General features: G+C 39.6%; 1 protein-coding gene across 1 annotated transcript in view; it reads left to right on the top strand.

Moving 5' to 3' along the window:
• Positions 1-3,663: 3,663 nt before the first annotated feature.
• LOC105917650 (adhesion G-protein coupled receptor G1) overlaps positions 3,664-20,480 on the top strand; it is a 35,078-nt gene continuing 18,261 nt past the window's right edge. Inside the window, exons 1-7 of the mRNA XM_036136281.1 lie at positions 3,664-3,813; positions 6,321-6,402; positions 6,497-6,638; positions 7,209-7,322; positions 19,045-19,170; positions 19,330-19,375; positions 19,677-19,771. Of these exons, the coding sequence (XP_035992174.1) occupies positions 3,705-3,813; positions 6,321-6,402; positions 6,497-6,638; positions 7,209-7,322; positions 19,045-19,170; positions 19,330-19,375; positions 19,677-19,771 (714 nt within the window). The 5' untranslated portion in view covers positions 3,664-3,704. The remainder of the gene's footprint in view (positions 3,814-6,320; positions 6,403-6,496; positions 6,639-7,208; positions 7,323-19,044; positions 19,171-19,329; positions 19,376-19,676; positions 19,772-20,480) is intronic.

Raw genomic sequence — 20,480 nt, 5'->3', positions numbered from 1 at the left:
CAGGCTCAGTGTGATCCGTCATCTGCCTCAACCAGCTGGGGTTTAGAGAAGACAGAGCAGAGAAACAAAAAGCGCAGAAGCACACATTGATCCAGGAGTCCTTTCTATGTTATAGGATGATGTCCAATGACCTGCCGTTATCTATTTAGTTGAGGAAGTTCAGCCAGTTTTATTTCACCAACTATAAAACAGTCCTTCCTCCTGAGCAAGTGTGTGAGCAAAGTTCTTAACTTTACAGGAACTCCCCATTTTAAGCAAACGTGGCATCAGTGGAAAAGACAAAGCCCATTTTAATAGATCAAAAACAGAAAACGCAGCACAAATACCAAACAGAGCCCCATGCTTATTGTTCCAAATACCAATCAGCTTTGACACCAGGCATTTGGGCATCTCAAATCATACACTCAAAAAACAAATGGTTTCGGGAGGGGAAAAGGTGGGCAATGCCCAAGCCAGATTCCAGACCTGAATCGAACCAAACATCTGAGGAATCACCGAAACCAGGCCTCTGTACAGGGGATGATGTCACCATCTGGGTGGTTTGGAAAACCGTTTGGTCTTTTAAAGGCTTTTTTAAAAGCCAGTTTAGTTACTTTTTTAAAGCACACACCTTTGTGACTATATTACTCTTTGTCTGTTTCACAGGATGAGGTGGTTGGTCCTTTGGTGGCTGACCTTGCCTGTTTTTAATAGCAAAAATTGTGAAAAGCAGGCATTGGATACCAAACTGCTTAACTGCCTGTGTCCCAACCTGCCTGTCAACCAAAGTGCCTGCCTGAAAGTCCACCATCTTCAAACAGGTCATTACCACGTAAAGTCTCACACAATTTTATGTCTAATTGATTACGGCATCTCAACTGGGAGCAGATTTCTTGGGTAGGCTTTAGACTTAGACTTTCTTTATTGTCATTTTGTATACACAGAGTGCATACAGAATGAAATTTCGTTTTCACACAGCTCAGAAATATTGCAGTTAGAGCTTGTGCTATATTCCATTTACTAAGGTTGTGCTTCCATTTACTATAGCTTGTGCTATATTCCATTTACTAAGGAGAAACAAATCAGCAAATAAAAGCATATTAAAAAGAATTGTAAGCATTAATTGGCCAAGGACTAATTGTTAAATCTCGTTGAAAAATGTTTTGCTATGTCTTTCTCCAAGAGACAAAGGAAGAGAATAAGAAGCCATGCCAGTGAAACAGCTAGTACCATTTAGGCATGAAAAGGTGTTTGATAGAGTAACTGTCACAGCAGAGAGAGAAAAAAATGTTTTAAACCACGAAACCAGCAAGACAATTCCACAGTGTGCAGCAGGCAAATCAGGAAGCTATAAACAAAATCCCACAGTGTCAGTAGGCAAAACTAGAATATGCAACATGCCTTACCCACAACAGAATTTCATTTTAATTAAAGTTGTTTTTAAATATCATTGCAGTTGTGCAACTATGCCACAGTAGAAAATGTTTTAAATGAAAAATGAAAAGATTGAGGTTCATATAACCCAAATGCTATTAACTTTGGATGTGGTTTAAAACATAAATAATAACAGATAACTATGATTTTTACCTTTATGCAATTGAAAGCACTATAAAGACAGATTAGTTAATGTTCAGTTTGATCATTTTTATTGTTTTTTCCTTGTTTTGGAAATATTCCCTCACTTTGAATTGATGCCTTCAACACGTTCCAATAAAAGCTGGGACAGAACCATGTTTACAACTGTGTTATGTCACCTTTCCTTTTAATGACAATCAATAAGTGTTTGGGGAGGACACAATTGTTGAAGCTTTGTAGATGGAATTCATTCCCATTCTTGCTTGATGGTTACCTTAATTTGCTCAAAAGTATGTGGGGAAATGTTGTTTTTATTCTGTTGGGCTACTTGCTTAGGTCTTTTAAAAGCATTTTTAGAAGCCAGTTTAGTTACTTTTTAAAGCACACACCTTTGTAACTATATCACAGTTTGTTTGTTTTACAGCATGAGGTGTTTGGTCCTTTGGTGGCTGACCTTGTCTGTTTTCCATAGCAAAATTTGCGAAAGGCAGTCATTGGATTCCTATGATAGTAAAACACACTTGTTTACAAAGTAGTGAACCTCGCCCCGTTCTTGTTTTGACCGGCTGAGCCTTTCGAGGATGCTCCTTTTTATGTACAATCCTGACCTGTTTCCAACAAACTTGTTCATAGAATGATCCAAACTGGTGTTTTTTTGATCATTCTCAACTTTCCCAGCCTTTTATGGAGATGTTTCAGGCACCAAATTCAGAATGAATAAAGACAGAACCAATACAGTTTATCAATCTGAACATTAAATATCCTGTCTGCATAGTGGTTTGTAGTGAATCCTACATTCATTTGGCTACAGTTTTTTAGTTCAGTTCCACTTAGGTTTTACAGAATGTCCAAACTTAATTGGAACTGGTTTGTATGAAAGTTAAACCCTTTTTACTGCTGCTTCTTACTCCTCCATCTATTTCCTTTAATGTGTCTCCTGCTAATTCTAATGTAATTAAACCTATGAAAAATCCTGCAATTAACCCTGCAGGAAGAGAACAAGCCCAAAGCCACATTGACCATTTTACCTCGCTTTTGAAGAAGGGAAGCTCTGATGTTCATGAGATTCTTCAGTAAATATTTTAATTCTTATCAGGAAATGTAGATATTCTGTAACATTGTGTTAACAAGCAAAACTGACCTTATTTTTTCCTCTTTTTCCACAAGAAACTTTCAGATTCTTGAAGATATCCTAGAAGAAACAGAGGTGAATGAGACAACTTTGATGTCAAATGACAGCGTTGTCGTCCTTCAAAATAAATCCATCAATGACCTTGAAGGTCTGGAAATTAATGCCAATGACACTGAGGTAAAGATTCTGCTGTCCAGTCAAAAACTAATGAAGAAGACATGTGTGTTAGTGTGGTGACAAAGTAGCACAAAAAGGTATTAAGCTTTTTAGTGTAATGTTTACTATTAAAACATAAATGAATTTAGGTTTGGTCCACACATTCATTGTCTCCATGGAGCCTTTGTGCCAAAGTAGATTCTTTTGACATGAGGAAAAAATTAGAAACTAAAACTAAAATATTCCAAACGTTTTTTGTTTGTTTTTTTTTTTTTAATAAAATATCCTTGTTGGCAAACATGGGTACGTTACACTATCACATATAATATCATGCAGTGTTTCTCCTGTTTTTGCAATCAATGTAGGCAAGGATAAACAGCAGTGTGGCAAACCTCAAGGTGAATATCCGTAGGCCGACAGAGCTGAACCTTGACACCAGGTATTTGGGCATCTTGAGGGTTTTCATTTTTCAGCATCATAGTAGCACCATGCATATATTACACTAAACAAACAAATGGTTTCGTTAGGAGAAAAGGTGGGCAATGGCCAAGCCAGATTCCAGACCTGAATCGAACCAAACATCTGAGGAATCACCGAAACAAGGCCTCTGTAGAGGACATGATGTCAGTATCTGGGTGGTTTGGAGAACCTTTTGGTCTTTTAAAGGCTTTTTTTAAATACAGTTTAGTTACTTTTTTAAAGCACACACCTTTGTAACTATTTTACTCTTTGTCTGTTTCACAGGATGAGGTGTTTGGTCCTTTGGTGGCTGACCTTGCCTGTTTTTAATAGCAAAATTTGTGAAAGTCAGGCATTGTATTCCTATGATAGTAAAACGTGCATTACAGAGCCGAGAGGAAGTATGCCTCACAGCCAATGTGTCTGCCTGCCTACCAAACTGCTTAACTGCCTGTGTCCCGACCTGCCTGTCAGCCAATGTGCCTGCCATCAAGCCCACCTGCTTCAAACAGGTCATTACCACGTAAAGTCTCACACAATTTTATATCTATTTGATTACGGCATCTCAACTGGGAGCAGATTTCTTGGGTAGGCTTTAAAGCTTGTGCTATAATTCATTTACTAAGGAGAAACAAATCAACAAATAAAAGCATATTAAAAAGAATTGTAAGCATTAATGGGCCAAGGACTAATTGTTAAATCTCATTGAAAAATTGTTTTGCTATGTCTCACTCCATGGCCAGTTTTTCAAGTAATCTTAAAAGTTAAGATTGGAGTTGACTCATTTATACAAATATAATCTTTTAGTTGCTGTCAGGTTTCTGCAAACAGACTAAAGCTTTGCTTTTGTCATCACAGTATTAAGAGAATGTGAAGCCGTAAATTAGTAGTCAGCTTCTTAGCAAGTGTATCTCTGGGTGGGGAAGTTAGTTTGAAATGCTGATAGGTGGTTGGCAAACCTTGTCCTGGGATGTGTGACTGTGCAATTTACAAAGGCCAACATATGGAAGAGGGGTAGAAAGAGAGAGATGAAAGGAGAGAGGTAAGGAAAGATGAAAAGGAAGGAATAAGAACCCATGCTAGTGAAACTGCTAGTAACAGTTTAGCTTTACACACAATAAAAAAATGGTGTGTAGAACATGGTTCTCGAAAGCAAAGTGCTGCAGCAGGAAACAGTGTGTTTAACATGAAAATGTGTTTGATAGAGTAACTGTCACAACAGAGAGAATTTTTTTTTTATTAAACCACGAAACCAGCAAGACAATTCCACAGTGTGCAGCAGGCAAATCAGGAAGCTATAAACAAAATTCCACCGTGTCAGTAGGCAAAACTAGAAAATGCAACATGCCATACCCACGACAGAATTTTATTTTAATTAAAGTTGTTTTTAAATATCATTGCAGTTGTGCAACTATGCCACAGTAGAAAAATGTTTTATATGAAAAATTAAAAGATTGAGGTTTATATAACCCAAATGCTATTAACGTTGGATGTGGTTTAAAACATCAATAATGACAGATAACTATGATTTTTAATTTATGTAATTGAAAGCACTATAAAGACAGATTAGTTAATGTTCAGTTTGATAATTTTTATTGTTTTTTCTTGGAAATATTCACTCATTTTGAATTGATGCCTTCAACACGTTCCAATAAAAGCTGGGACACAACCATGTTTACAACTGTGTTATGTCACCTTTCCTTTTAATGACAATCAATAAGTGTTTGGGGAGGACACAATTGTTGAAGCTTTGTAGATGGAATTCATTCCCATTCTTGCTTGATGGTTACCTTCATTTGCTCAACAGTATGTGGGGAAATGTTGTTTTTATACTGTTGGGCTTATAATGTTCTGTTCTGGTATATGTTAATTATTTTGGTTAAAGTTAGCCTTCCTGTCTTGGATTAGTTTGTATTGTTACTTTAGTTAAGTATTTTGTCTAGTTCAGTTCAATCCTGTTTCCTGCCACTTGTCCTGTCAGTCTTTCAGCCACTTCTCCATTACTTCCACCTGTTCTGTTTAATTATCTCTCCCTCTCTCCTTTGTTCTCCTGCCTATTTATACCTGCCTCAGGTCTCTGCTCCCTGCCAGAATATCTCATCTCATTTCCTCATGTTTTCATGTCTCATCTCCCTGTGGTAAGAGCTCTCCAGCATTTTTGCAGTCTTTGTTTCTGACCTGTTTGCTTTTTTTGAGCATGCCCAGTTCCTGTTAGTTTTTTGGTTTTATGCTTGGATGTTCTGCTCTGTACCCAGCTTGGATTGTTTTTTGCCTGCCGGACCCACCCCCTCATCACTTAAAATAAATCCTGTTAAACTTTACCTAAGTGTCTGGCTGAATACTGGGTTCTCCTCTCCTGCAAAATCATTACAGGGCTGCTTGCTTTGGTCTTTTAAAGGCTTTTTAGAAGCCAGTTTAGTTACTTTTTAAAGCACACACCTATGTAACTATATTACAGTTTGTCTGTTTTACAGCATGAGGTGTTTGGTCCTTTGGTGGCTGACCTTGCCTGTTTTCCATAGCAAAATTTGCGAAAAGCAGTCATTGGATTCCTATGATAGTAAAACACACTTGTTTACAAAGTAGTGAACCTCGCCCCGTTCTTGTTTTGACCGGCTGAGCCTTTCGAGGATGCTCCTTTTTATATACAATCCTGACCTGTTTCCAACAAACAGGTGTTTTTTTGATCATTCTCAACTTTCCCAGCCTTTTATGGAGATGTTTCAGGCACCAAATTCAGAATGAATATAGACAGAACCAATACAGTTTATCAATCTGAACATTAAATATCATGTCTGCATAGTGGTTTGTAGTGAATCCTACTTTCATTTGGCTATAGTTTTTTAGTTCAGTTCCACTTAGGTTTTACAGAACGTCCAAACTTAATTGGAACTGGTTTGTATGAAAGTTATATCCTTTTTACTACTTCTTCTTACTCCACCATCTATTTCCTTTAATGTGTCTCCTGCTAATTCTAATGTAATTAAACCTATGAAAAATCCTGCAATTAACCCTGCAGGAAGAGAACAAGCCCAAAGCCACATTAACCATCTTACCTCGCTTTTGAAGAAGGGAAGCTCTGATGCTCATGAGATTATTCAGTAAATATTTTAATTCTTATCAGAAAATGTAGATATTCTGTAACATTGTGTTAACAAGCAAAACTGACCTCATTTTCTCTTTTTTTTCCACAAGAAACATCCCGACTCTAGAAAAAATCCTAGAAGAAACAGAGGTGAATGAGACAACTTTGATGTCAAATGACAGCATTGTCGTCCTTCTACATAAATCCACTGATGACTTTGAAGGTCTGGAGATTAATGCCAATAACACTGAGGTAAAGATTCTGCTGTCCAGTCAAAAACTAATGAAGAGGACATGTGCGTTAGTGTGGTGACAAAGTAGCACAAAAAAAGGTATTAAGCTTTTTAGGCTAGGCAAGGCAATTTTTTTTATATAGCAGTACAGAGTATAGTATACAGTACAGAGACAATGCAAAGTGCTTTACATGATTAAAATAAAGGAAAATAAAACAGAATAAAAGCAAGTAGGGATAAAATGTAGAAACAAAAAAGAACATTAAAAACAGTAAAACGGTTTAACTAGAACAGTCAAAGGCAATTTTAAACAAATGTGTTTTTAATCTTGATTTAAAAGAGTTTTAGTGTAATGTTTACTATTAAAACATAAATGAATTTAGGTTTGGTCCACACATTCATTGTCTCCATGGAGCCTTTGTGCCAAAGTAGATTATTTTAACATGAGGAAAAAATTAGAAACTAAAATTAAAATATTCCAAAACTTTTTTTTTTTTTAAAATAAAATATCCTTGTTGGCACACATGGCTACGTTACACTATCACATATAATGTCATGCAGTGTTTCTTCTGTTTTTGCCATCAATGTAGGCAAGGATAAACGACAGTGTGGCAAACCTCAAGGTGAAGATCCTTCTGCCGAGAGAGCTGAAACTTCAAAAGAATGACACAGCTGTCTTCTCCACTATTCAGATACCAAAAGAGGTCACTGACTACACTCTCCATGCTGTCCAACACTAACATAGTTTTATGAAGTTATAAAAAGAAGATTTTATTTTCACAGTTAATCTGTGTCACAGAACTTTGTTAGAGCTTTGGAAGCTTTGGATTTTCATTTTTATTTAATTAGGGTAAATAAGTAATTGGTCAGTATAACCCATTTTGGTAACTTCAGCCAAATTCACTGCATTTAGACATTTCTTTCAACTTTGGCAGAGAGGTCAAGGAAGACAATCATTTTCTCTTTCTAACAATGATGGTGCCACCTCGTAGAATTATATTATTTTAGGATAAACACTTTAATTTGTTGAAAAAAAAGAAATCAACACTGCAGGCAGACCTGTGCAGGGGTCTGAAAAATCGCTGGCAACAACAGTGATGTGACAGAGTCGGCATCAGCCTCCTCAGAAAATGAGTGAGGGGTGTGTTTCTGTCTTTGCCCTCTCAAAACTGCAGTCTGAGGGTGCTTCAGTCTGGCAGATACCTAAGTGAGCCAGTGTATGAACTGCACAGTTTTTTTGCGTTATGAAAAGTGATCTGAACCTTTACAGTCACTCACCGGTCCGGGCCACAGAGTCAGGTCAGCTGCACGCTGACGAGGCGAGCCAGGGGCTGTTGTCCGAGCACATCCAGGCATTTTTAAAATAAAGTTAAATGTTAAAACACAGAATAGATGTTTTGGGTTAACATAGCTAATTTCTTGCCTAAAACCTTTTTAAGGTTACGTTTATGACAGAAATTATTATATATATCCAACTTCATTCAAAGCTTTCCACTGTTTTCCGCCATTGCTGTTTGCGGTTTAAATAATTCTCTTCAAATCCCAATGACACATTCGTTGGCTGCATTTACAGCCTTCGTTGCCCGCTGTAACATTATCGGCCTTTAAAAACAGCCTTCTAAGGATGCAGTCAAGGACACAATTTATAGTAACCTGTTTATGGAGCACCTGAGAAAAACTAATCTTTTTAAGGATCAGCCAATGGGGGTGAAAGTCCAACCCACTAAAGCTGATTGGCAGGCGGGTGCTTCTGCAGAAAAGTGTCATTATGAAAAAAATGGGCCATCGAGAAAATCACCATTATGAAATAAAAGAAGACTTTAGAAGTATATATTTTGAAATAAAAACTACTGGAATTAAATGATAATACCTCAATGATATTTGATATAATCATAATGTGAAACTAGAAAAATTTCTGAAGAAATTTAGCAAGGCGCCTGCCACTTGGTGCGTACCGTACCGTCAGAAATAGCAACAGGAAGCAACACTGCAAATTTAAGCTTCCTACGGTCTTCACAGCCCCCGCAGTGGCCTTCGAAAGGTGCCATGTTAAGTCAATGGACCTCCTAGGAGCCTCTTGCTAGCAGCGTTGTCATGGAGACTCACTGACAGCTGCAGCCCTCTCTGTCTGTAAAGGCAGAAGAACCCTGGCTAAGCAGAAGTTTATAGGACCTTCCCAAAGCTACTTCTGGTTAGCAACATGCTAACGGTTAGCCGCTAGCATGGTTGTGTTCAGTATCACCGGGTGATGTTACTCTGTTAGTTTGGTCGAAATCCTGTACTGAGAAGTGCCTAAAAAGGGAGAAAATCCTAAAATTCACCAAATCTGTCAAGCAGGAGTTTGTACAAGCTTCTTATAGCTACTTCCGGTTAGCAACATGCTAACCGTTAGCCGCTAGCATGGTTGTGTTCAGTATCACCGGGTGATTGTACTCTGTGAGTTTGGTCAAAATCCTGTACTGGGATGTGCCTCAAATAGGGAGAAAATACGTAGTTTATAACGTTGCCATGGTAACTCAAAATGGCGGGTGGTACAAAACAATACTTCATGTGATCAGCACACATGTTTTGATATACACAATGTGGGGATTATAATACAAAACTCCAAGTCTTCCACACCGGGAATCGATCCCATGATCTCTTGCATGCAAAGCCTCCACTTTCCACCTGTGCTACAATGTAGCACCATATATGGGCATGCATTATTGGGCCCATAAGGGGGTTAGTCCCCCATTGAAAAGCATTGGATGTTTGACACCTCATAGCTTTGAGATGCTTTATGCGACGTATCCCAAATTTCTTGTGAAGCTTTCTCTCTAAAGTAAGAACAGACTCTGTGAAGCAGAAGTTGGTGAGACCTTCCTGAAGCTACTTCCGGTTAGCAACATGCTAACCGTTAGCCGCTAACAAGGTTGTGTTCAGTCTCACCAGGTGATTGTACTCTGTCAGTTTGGTCCAAATCCTGTACTGGGAAGTGCCTCAAAAAGGGGTGCCAATACTTAATGTCACCAAACGTGACCAAAGTTCATGGGACAGATTGGCCTCCTTTAGAAACTCAGCCTCACCACATCTGGGCCCAGAACTCAACATTTGACCAAAATGGTGTGTAGTGCCATTTCCCACAGGTGGGATGTGCTGTATTGGCCAATAGGGGGTTTTCAGCTGACGTCACGCTCACGTGACTACTCAGCGCGTCCGCCATATTGGGTGGCAGTCGTTTCGCACCGTTGACCTGCATTGTATGACGCCTTAGGCAGTATTGGAAGTGAACAATGGGGAAAACGTGTTTAATGGTTGGTTGCACGGCCCGTGGAGGTGAAGATCAACGCTCTTTCTATCGCTTACCAGCCGTAATAGTGAATCGGTGTGAAAAAACAAAACAGCTCTCTGAACAACGCCGTCACCTATGGCTGACACGGATATCCAGGTCCGATTTGGACGGTGTTAAGCTGGAATACGCCAGAGTCTGCGGTGCTCAGTTTGTCACAGGTAATTAACTGTTAAGTATTTAAAACATGTAAGAAGAATATATTAATAATAGGGCTTGGGCGTTATGACTTATTACTTTCCGCGGCTGCCATGTTGACTGCCTCCGCCGCCTCTACTGCCTATGACTACCGCGTACTGTACTCCCTCTCTCAGCCGTGTTTTAATTTGATTAATTTCACCTTAACTTGATTTCAACCATGGTAAACCGTTGCTGTATTGTGGGCTGTAACAGCGCAACACATGATCGCCATGGGAAAAACATAGAAACAGATTAATTTTCCACCGCTTTCCTGCCTGGAGGCGCAACCACGGAGAACAAGCGTCAGAGATAACAAAGAGTCGTCGGCTCGCTTGGATCACGGCTGTAAGTCGACCGAACATAACTTTCCACAGTATCCCGATGTCAATGAGAGTGTGTTCTAAACCTTTGAAACACATAGCAGCTAGTTAAAAGTACATTACATGCGTGAGTGGTTGTTAGCACTGACGGTTAGCATGTGCCAGAGCCCGTCTGAGCGCAGCTTACCTTTGAACGAGTTGCTGTGTTCCCACTGTTTGCTGGCTTTATGATCTGCAGCTCCTACCGGCGCCAATACGGTAAATACAACTTAATTTTGCACTGGTCATTGTTCTGCTTAAATAATTAAAGCCGCGAGCGGCGTCGATCGGCCCTGCAGCCAAGCGCCTTCGCGCACCGCCGGCCGTCAGCCACCGCAGAAGCATGCGACACATTTGCGTCGGATTGTTTACATTTTTACCATCTTATTAAAACTCACCCGTCCACGTATGATGGCGATTTCCTTGATGTACATAACCAGATGTGAACTGGTTGTGAGCCTCTAGATCCTTGTAAGCTCTCATTTCCTCAACAGTGTGCAGAGGGTTTTCACCGAACACCAGGTAATGCACTATGTCGCCGTGCTCTACATTTGGCCAATCATCTGGATTACGGCTAAACAAGGCACCGTGGAGGGCATAGGGGTCCATATGGTCGATCACGGAACATTTCCTCAGATATACGTCCTTATCTGGTCGCTCTAGCGTGCTGGCGTACTTATCCATTCGCGATACGATAATACGTGTACGACAACTAGAGATAAGGAAGTGTACCACCCAATATGGCGGACCGGAAGTTGGCCAGTGACGTCAGTGAAAACCCCCTATTGGGTCGTGTCTGGTTATCATGCCAGGTCCTGTTGGAAGCAAAGGCCCAGTAGGAAAGCATGTGAAATCCAAAATGAGCCAGAAAACTGACACATGGCTGAAAGTCACATGAAAATTTTAAAATGTTAAGAGGAAGTGATTGTGCAAATTTCAGATTTCTACATTAATCACAGCCACTGCAGTGAGCGATGAAAGTTGCCATTGTATCTCAATGGAGCGTCTCCCTCTGGCCCTCAGAGTTCCGTCGTCATGGAAACTCACTCACACACCTGCAGCGGCAGTCTACAGAAGTGCAGACACATTGGTCACAAAAAGTCCCATTGGATTATAATAGAGAACTTTGCCCCGAACAACGCTTCATATCTCCTGATCCATAAATGGTAGAGACGTAATTTTTTCTGCGTTTAGTTCGTAACGGATAGAAGAAGGGAAGGGAAGGGAAGAAGAAAAGCTAGCGTTTTTTGCTAGAAAAAGTTTAATAAAGGCGTAAAAAATTATGATCTAAATGGGATTTTTATGGAATTTCAGAAATCCTCTAAAAAGGGTCCCGAACAAATCGATGTAACTCAAAAAGTATAAGAGATATCAAAATAATTATTTCACCATGAGTATCAGCAGGCTTTTGAGGACCATGAAGCTCATTTTTATGTTTGTACAAAAATCGGTGTAGACACAGCGACGATGTAAAAAAGTGTTTGATGTGGGAAAATGCAGCTCCAAAGCGTTTTTAGGATTTTGCACATTCGCTACTCCCGAACAAATTGTTCCTGCGGAAAAACCGTAACAGTTATCCACAAAATTCCTTTTTGTGAGTGCCAGAAGGGTTGGGACATTCATGTGTCAAAGTCTCATGTCTGTACATAAAACGGTTTAGGAGTAGCGACGATGCGAAAACATGTGATGTTCTGGATTTTTAGACGTCATTTTTCAAAACCGCTCCATAGGAAATGAATGGGGGAGGTTTCGGGTTTGTGTCGGTCTGAGGTGATTTGCAAAAAATCTATAAATGCCAAACCAATGAGGGTTACATTTCCCGAATCCTGACAAAAATGCCTACGTTTTGATGTATAATTTGTCTACATAGAGTGAAAATTGAGCGAGTAGGCTCAAGTTGTTCGGAGTTTTGAAATTGTTAAAAAAGCTAGAGTGGGCCACTCTTGCAGTTGAAGAATTCCGTCATTGACTTTTATTATAAACGATGATTTCATTGATTTTCGGACATGAGCTTTGAGGAGTACTTGTGAGGAGACGATAACAGATATCCACATCCCATTTTCACTTCTGAGTAGTTCACAGATATATCTACAAACTGGAAGTTAAACTGGACGTTTTGCTACCTATGTTGTGGGGGTGCACGCTACGGTTCGGGCCGCATTAAGCGTTAAACAATTAAGAATATTAATAAGATAGAGACGCGTTTAGAGGTGCATAGTAATAGGTGCCTCCATGCATTTGCATCCTCATTGCAAACACTATGGCAGGTGCCTAATAATGGTTTTATTGTTAGAAAAGTATAAGGTCATTATGATGAAATGTTTTTTATTCTTTAAAAATGTGTTTAAGCATTCAGTTATTTTACAATTTCACTGTCACTTTCAATATTTATATCTTAGTTTTTTCAAGTAGATATTTACTGCGACCTGTCCAGGGTGTACCCCGCCTCTCGCCCAGTGGGCTCTGGAGATAGGCACCAGCAACCCTGCAACACAACAAGGAATTAAGCGTGTCAGAAAATGCATGGATGGATGTTTATTTCATAATGTTTTATTCATTTAATTTATTTAATTTTTAGCACCTGTAGGTGTTCCATACAGGATAGGTGTCTAAACGTTTTCAGAAAAACTAATGCAGATAATAAAATAATGCAGAAATAAAAAGCGTATGAGCAGAAGTTGCACAAAGGATTTGAAAGGAGAAAAAAGGTGAAATCTTACACTATTTAGAATAAATATTGTAAAATATTTAGAAAATTTGGGGAGTTGTGGCATAGTGGTTAGAGCAGTGCGCCTGCACTCTGTGAAGGTTGCAAGTACCCGGTTCGATCCCCACAGCCTGCACTCTGGTCCCTGAGCAAGACCCTTAACCCCCGATTGTTCCCCAAGGGGATGGGTTAAAATGCAGAAGTGTGTTTTTTTGTTTGTCCTGCACTGTTGGAGAAAGTGGAATCCCTGCTCCTCTGCTGTATAATAGTTGGACGTCACTTCCTGTTTGCGGTAAGGCGTATTGTATCACTTCCTGTTTTCACTGCGTGAGCAACGGTTTGTTGCTCCAGATTCTCTCGCTTTTATCTTTAATCTCTTTGCTGTAACATCTGTTTCTAACACATAAGCACTTTTAAAACATTTTCTGTTGCTGCACATCACGCTTGGGAACTCCTCGTGTTTCACGGTTTGCTCTCTTGGCGTGGTAGAAGGGCGCTAGCCTAGCTTTAGCCTAGCCTAGCTTTAGCTCCACAATGGCTTCCTCTCCTACTATTACTTCAGCTTCTCCGTCTCTGACTAAGTCTCCCCTTATCTCCTGCTCTCTGTGTCAGATGTTTAGCTATTCATCTGCCTCCTTTAGTGATAATGGTACTTGTAATAAATGTAGTGTTTTTGTAGCTTTGGAGGCGAGGGTGTCAGAATTAGAGTCCCGGCTCCGTGTTATGGAAAGACCAGCTGATAGCCGCCCCTCTGCTAGCGCGGAGCCACATAGACCTAGCGTTAGTTCACTTAGTGGTCCTCCAGAAGCACCCGAGCAGCCGGGTAAGCAGGCCGGCTGGGTGACAGTTCGTAGGAAGCATAGCTCTAGATTTCAGCCCCCAGTTCACCACCAACCCGTCTGCGTTTCAAACAAATTTTCCCCACTCAGCGACACACCCGCTGAGAAGCCGATCCTGGTTATTGGGAGCTCAATAGTCAGAAACGTGGCACTAGAGACACCAGGGACCATAGTTAAATGCCTGCCAGGGGCCAGAACGGGCGACATAGAATCTTACCTAAAACTGCTGGCTAAGGATAAGCGTAAATACAGTAAGATTGTTATTCACGCTGGCGGTAATGACACCCGATCACGCCGATCGGAGGTCACTAATGTTGGTGTTGCTTCGGTGTGTGAGTTTGCTAAAGCAATGTCGGACTCCGTAATTTTCTCTGGTCCCCTGCCTGATTTGACCAGTGATGACATGTTTAGCCGCATGTCATCATTCAACCGCTGGTTGTCTAGGTGGTGTCCTGAAAACGACGTGGGCTACATTGATAACTGGAGAACTTTCTGGGGAAAACCTGGTCTGATCCGGAGAGACGGCATCCATCCTACTTTGGATGGTGCAGCTCTTCTTTCTAGAAATCTGGCCGGATTTATTAGTCCTCCTAAATGCTGACAACCCAGGGTCCAGACCAGGAAGCAGAGCCGTAGTTTAACACACCTCTCTGCAGCTTCTGTACTGTTACCCATCCATTATCCTATTGAGACGGTGTCTTTCCCACGGCCAAAACTTAACAGATCAAAAACTTATCTAAAAGGAACAAATCATAAAAACCTAATAAAAATCAATACGGTTCACCTTGAACCTAAAAATAAAACAATTAAATGTGGTCTATTAAATATAAGGTCTCTCCCTCCAAAGACTTTGTTAGTTAACGAATTGATTTCTGATAAACAGATTGATTTGTTTTGTCTCACAGAAACCTGGCTACAAGAGGACTACGTTAGTATAAATGAGTCAACTCCCTCCAATTATTCAAATTTCCACATTCCCAGATCTGTGGGAAGAGGAGGAGGAGTGGCAACCATCTTTCAGTCTGATTTATTAATTAGTCCCAGGCCAATTAAGAACTACAGTTCTTTTGAACATTTAACCCTCAGTTTCCCTCATCCAAACTGCAAAGCAATAAAACCTCTTCTGTTTGTTGTTTTGTATCGTCCACCAGGCCCTTACACTCAGTTTTTGGATGAGTTGTCAGATTTCTTATCTGATTTGGTGTTAAATACTGATAAGGCTATTATAGTGGGTGATTTTAACATCCATGTTGACACAGAATGTGATAACCTTAGTGTAGCCTTTAAAACTATCCTAGATTCAATTGGTTTTGCTCAAAATGTGCATAAACCGACGCACTCTTGGCTCCATACTTTAGACCTTGTGCTGACATATGGCATTGATTGTGAAGAATTAACAGTATTTCCTCACAACCCTGTCCTATCTGATCATTTTTTAATAACATTTGAGTTTAATCTAACTGAGTTCTCCACCCCCAAAAGAGGGTTCCATTATAGTAGATCTTTATCGGATAATGCTGTATCAAAACTTAAAGAGTCTGTCCCCTTTTTAATATCCTCCGTATTGCAGAAATGCCCTGTAGATGGCAGCAATGTTGTTTCTTCCAATTCACAAATAGATGTCTTTGTAAACGGTATGACTTTGTCATTGCGTTCTGCATTAGACAATGTAGCTCCCTTGAAAAAGAAGGTGATTATTCACAGGAAGCTGGCTCCTTGGTTTAATTCAGAGCTGCGTTCCTTGAAGCACAATGTTAGGAAATTGGAGAGAAAATGGCGCTCTACACACCAAGAGGAATCCTACTTAATCTGGAAGAACAGTCTATTGTTGTATAACAAGACCCTTTGCAGAGTTAGAGCAGCATATTTTTCATCATTAATTGAGGAGAATAAGCATAATCCTAGATTTCTCTTCAGTACAGTTGCCAAACTTACCCAGAGCCACAGCTCTGTTGATCCATCCATTCCCTTAGCTCTTAGCAGTAATGATTTTATGGGATTCTTCATAAATAAAATTGATTCCATTAAAAATAAATTAATTGGCATCCTCCCAAACATGATTACCTCATCCTCAGTAAGTGAGGCAGCATTGGAGGAATCCTTAGAACCTGCGCAGTGTCTGAACTGTTTAAAAGCAGTAGAGCTTTCTGAGCTATCTAAAATTTTAGCTTCATCTAAACCTTCTACCTGTATGTTAGACCCAATCCCAACCAAGTTGTTTAAGGAGGTATTCCCTCTGATCAGTGGTCCTATTTTAGACATGATTAATCTATCCTTGGTAAATGGATATGTACCACAGGCTTTTAAAGTAGCTGTTATTAAACCTTTACTTAAGAAACCATCTCTTGATCAAGATGAGTTAGTAAATTACAGACCTATACCTAATCTTCTTTTCTTATCTAAAATTCTTGAGAAAGTAGTTGCTAATCAACTATGTGAACATTTACAAAGTAATGACCTACTTGAGGAGTTTCAGTCAGGCTTCAGAGCTCATCATAGCACTGAAACAGCTCTGGTGAAGGTCACCAATGATATTCTCATGGCCTCAGATAATGGACTGCATTTGATACAGTTGATCACAATATTCTCCTACAAAGACTTGAGCATACTGTAGGGATTAAGGGAAAAGCATTAGGCTGGTTTAAATCTTATCTGTCGGACAGACTCCAGTTTGTTCATGTTAATAATAAATCTTCCTCAAACTCTAGGGTCACTTGTGGAGTACCACAGGGTTCAGTCCTTGGACCAATTCTATTTACTATATATATGCTTCCGATTGGCAAAATTATCAGACAGCATGGGATTAATTTCCACTGTTATGCTGATGACACTCAGCTATATTTATCCATAAATCCTGATGAATCCAATCAGTTACTTCGACTGCAGTCATGTCTTGATGACATCAAAAGCTGGATGACTTTAAATTTCCTGCATTTAAATTCTGACAAGACAGAAGTTGTAATCTTTGGGCCAGAGTCTTCAAAAAATAAAGTTCTTAATCAATCCCTTAATCTGGATGGCATTAACTTGGCCTCTAGTAATAAAGTTAAAAATCTTGGTGTTGTTTTCGACCAAGACATGTCATTTAAATCCCATATTAAACAGGTTTCCAGAGTTTCCTTTTTTCACCTCCGGAATATCGCCAAAATTAGAAACATTCTGTCCAGGAGTGATGCTGAAAAACTAGTCCATGCATTTGTTACTTCAAGGCTGGACTATTGTAATTCTTTACTATCAGGAAGTCCACAAAATGCAGTTCGAAGTCTTCAGCTGATTCAAAATGCTGCGGCATTTTCCCTCTTGTTGAATTTCTGATGAAATTCAACAAGAGGGATCATATGTCTCCAATTTTAGCTTCCCTTCATTGGCTTCCTGTTAAATCAAGAATAGAATTTAAAATTCTCCTTCTAACGTATAAAGCCCTTAATAATCAAGCTCCATCATATATCAGAGCTCTGATTACCCCGTATGTTCCTAACAGAGCACTTCGCTCTCAGACTGCAGGTCTGCTGGTGGTTCCTAGAGTCTCTAAAAGTAGAATGGGAGGCAGATCCTTTAGCTATCAGGCTCCTCTCCTGTGGAACCAACTCCCAGTTTTGGTCCGTGAGGCAGACACCCTATCTATTTTTAAGACTAATGTTAAAACTTTCCTTTTTGACAAAGCTTATAGTTAGAGTGGCTCATACCCTGAGCTATCTCTATAGTTGTGCTGTGATAGGCCTAGGCTGCTGGAGGACATCAGGGTCTAATTTTCTCACTCTACTGATTTCTACTGTTCTTCAGTCTACTGTTCTCCAGTTTTGCATTGTATTACATTGAAATGACTGTCGTCATTTCAGCTTTTAACTTTTTGCTCTCTCTCTTTTTCTTCATAGTAGGTACACCTGGTCTGGCGTTCTGTTAACTGTGACATCATCCAGAGAAGACGGCTCACCCGCTACTACCATCTAATGTAGAACAGATTACTAGATCAATGTGTGCTTCTGTGCTTTTTTGTTTCTCTTATTGTGTCTCTGTTCTGTCTTCTGTAACCCCAGTCGGTCGAGGCAGATGACCGTTCATACCGAGCCCGGTTCTGCCGGAGGTTTTTCTTTCCCGTTAATGGGTGGTTTTTCTTCCCACTGTCGCTTCATGCTTGCTCAGTATGAGGGATTGCAGCAAAGCCATGTACAATGCAGATGACTCTTCCTGTGGCTCTACGCTTCCCCAGGAGTGAATGCTGCTTGTCGGGACTTTGATGCAATCAACTGGTTTCCTTATATAGGACATTTTTGACCAATCTGTATAATCTGACTCAATCTGTATAATATGATTGAACTTGACTTTGTAAAGTGCCTTGAGATGACATGTTTCATGATTTGGCGCTATATAAATAAAATTGCGCCTAGGAGGATGGGCCTTAAAAAACAGCAGTGCACCAACACTGCTAGCCACCAGAATTGACTCCTGGATAGGTGTCAAAACATTTTCAGAAAGAACTGAACGAAAGTCCGGCTGCCTACGATTTAATCCTGGTTGCTGTTGCGATGACCCAGATAACTGAGAATGTGCACAGGCCTGTCTGTAATGTTTATTTCTATTTCAAAAAAAGTTTCAGTTAATTTTTAAAAACCAAAAAAAGCTTCTGTTTCAGTTCAAGAGACAAGGAGTAGAGAAGACCAACTGCCCAAAGGAAGTTTTTCTCAGATAAACTTTGAAGCTCCTCATGTGATGGAAACCACTGATAACATAATTTATGGACTAATTTGTGTTGATTTCTTTATGTGTGGAGTGCTTGGCATGCATTACTAACAGCTAAAGTCAAAATAGAGCCAATAACTCTGTTGGAAAAAAAGTTACTGACAAAAACACTGAGTTTAATAATCCTTACCTTGTGGATCATAACTCTTGGAATGTCAACTCTAACTAAGTTCTCTTTAACTTGATTTCCCCTATAGATTGGTGATCAAGTATCAGTTAATAGTTGCCTTGGACAAACTTTCAAACTAACTAATTTATTGTTTTGTATTGTAGGTTGCTTCAAAGGAATGGGAGACATTGTATGATCACAGATTTGTTGGCCTGAGTGTGAGTGGCAAGAAAATTTCAAACCTTCGAGACCGAGTCAACATCAGCATATATTCATCTACAAACCTGAGTGTAATTCCTTTAACTTCCCTAATTCCTTGTTAAAATAAGTTCTGTAGCCCTATGCTGTCTGTGATTACTTCATTGATTGGACAGATTTGTTATTTTGTTTCATAACATTAAATCACCATCATATCTAAGATCTTCTTAATTTGTAATCTTGTCTCACAGAAAATCCAAGAACTCAGATGTGTGTTCCTCAACACTACAACAAAAAGTGAGTTTCGAATATAACCTTGGTGTTGAGCAGCAACATAAATGAGAATTATATTTGTTATATGTATTATGAATACAGCTCACTTGGCAGTGGTGCCTAGTGGAGGGCACAAGTGCCCTACTCTAACCACAGAATGGCAGCCCACTGCTCCCTTAGGGATGGCTTAAATGCAAAAGACACATTTCATTTCAATGTACAAAATTGCATAGAGAAGTAAATATATTTATCATATATTATGATGTTTTCTACATTTTATAGCACTATTATAAAAACAGGTCTCTCTGTCTCCCCTATTTAACAGACTTTAGCACTGATGGCTGTCATACTTTATGGAACTACAGTCAGCATTACGTCACTTGTTCCTGTGACCATCTTACGTACTTTGCTGTGCTCATGGTAGGATTTGCCTTTTGTCTTTTATTAATCTGGATATGTCTTTTCTGTCTTTGCTATATTTGTATTGTGATTTATTTATTATTGGCCTAATCCTGCTTCGCTACTAAAGGCCCATTTTTACCCCGGTTTAAGATTTGACAATAAAATAAGGAATCATTGATCAGAGGTAGAACGATTTAAATACATATTTAATTCATAGAAATTAAATATGGAGACAGAGTACATACCATTTACAAGATGTTGTTCTCACCGGTGGATAAGTCTGTCTGTCTGAAGTAAGTTTTACCAAGACATTCCTTTTATCAACTTTAAACTCCTCCTACATGGCTCAGAGGGAGGATGACTGACCCCCTCTCCTGCTGACCACCCCCTCAGGACAATAAAACTCCATGTTTATCTTACGCTGGAGCAGGAAAGGACAAACCCCACTCTGCTTTCCTCAGTAACCCCAACTAAGATATATTTTTAATTCTCAACAACCCCTCTGTTTTGATCCCTCAAAGATCAAACCAATAACTAGGCTAAACTAAGTCTATGTCTTGAAACCCTTAAACAAAATGTAAATAGTAAGATGTAATATTGTAACCCACTGTCCCCTCTGTTGGCGACTTATGAAATCAAATGAAGTTCAAATGTTCCCCTTAAATGTAAACTAACCCAAGTATAAGCTAAAAAGCTACTAAACCTATCTGAATCTCTAACCAACTAG

This window comes from Fundulus heteroclitus, chromosome 4, assembly GCF_011125445.2.
Source record: "Fundulus heteroclitus isolate FHET01 chromosome 4, MU-UCD_Fhet_4.1, whole genome shotgun sequence".
Lineage (NCBI taxonomy): Eukaryota > Metazoa > Chordata > Actinopteri > Cyprinodontiformes > Fundulidae > Fundulus > Fundulus heteroclitus.
This window is presented reverse-complemented; position numbering and strand designations above follow the sequence as displayed.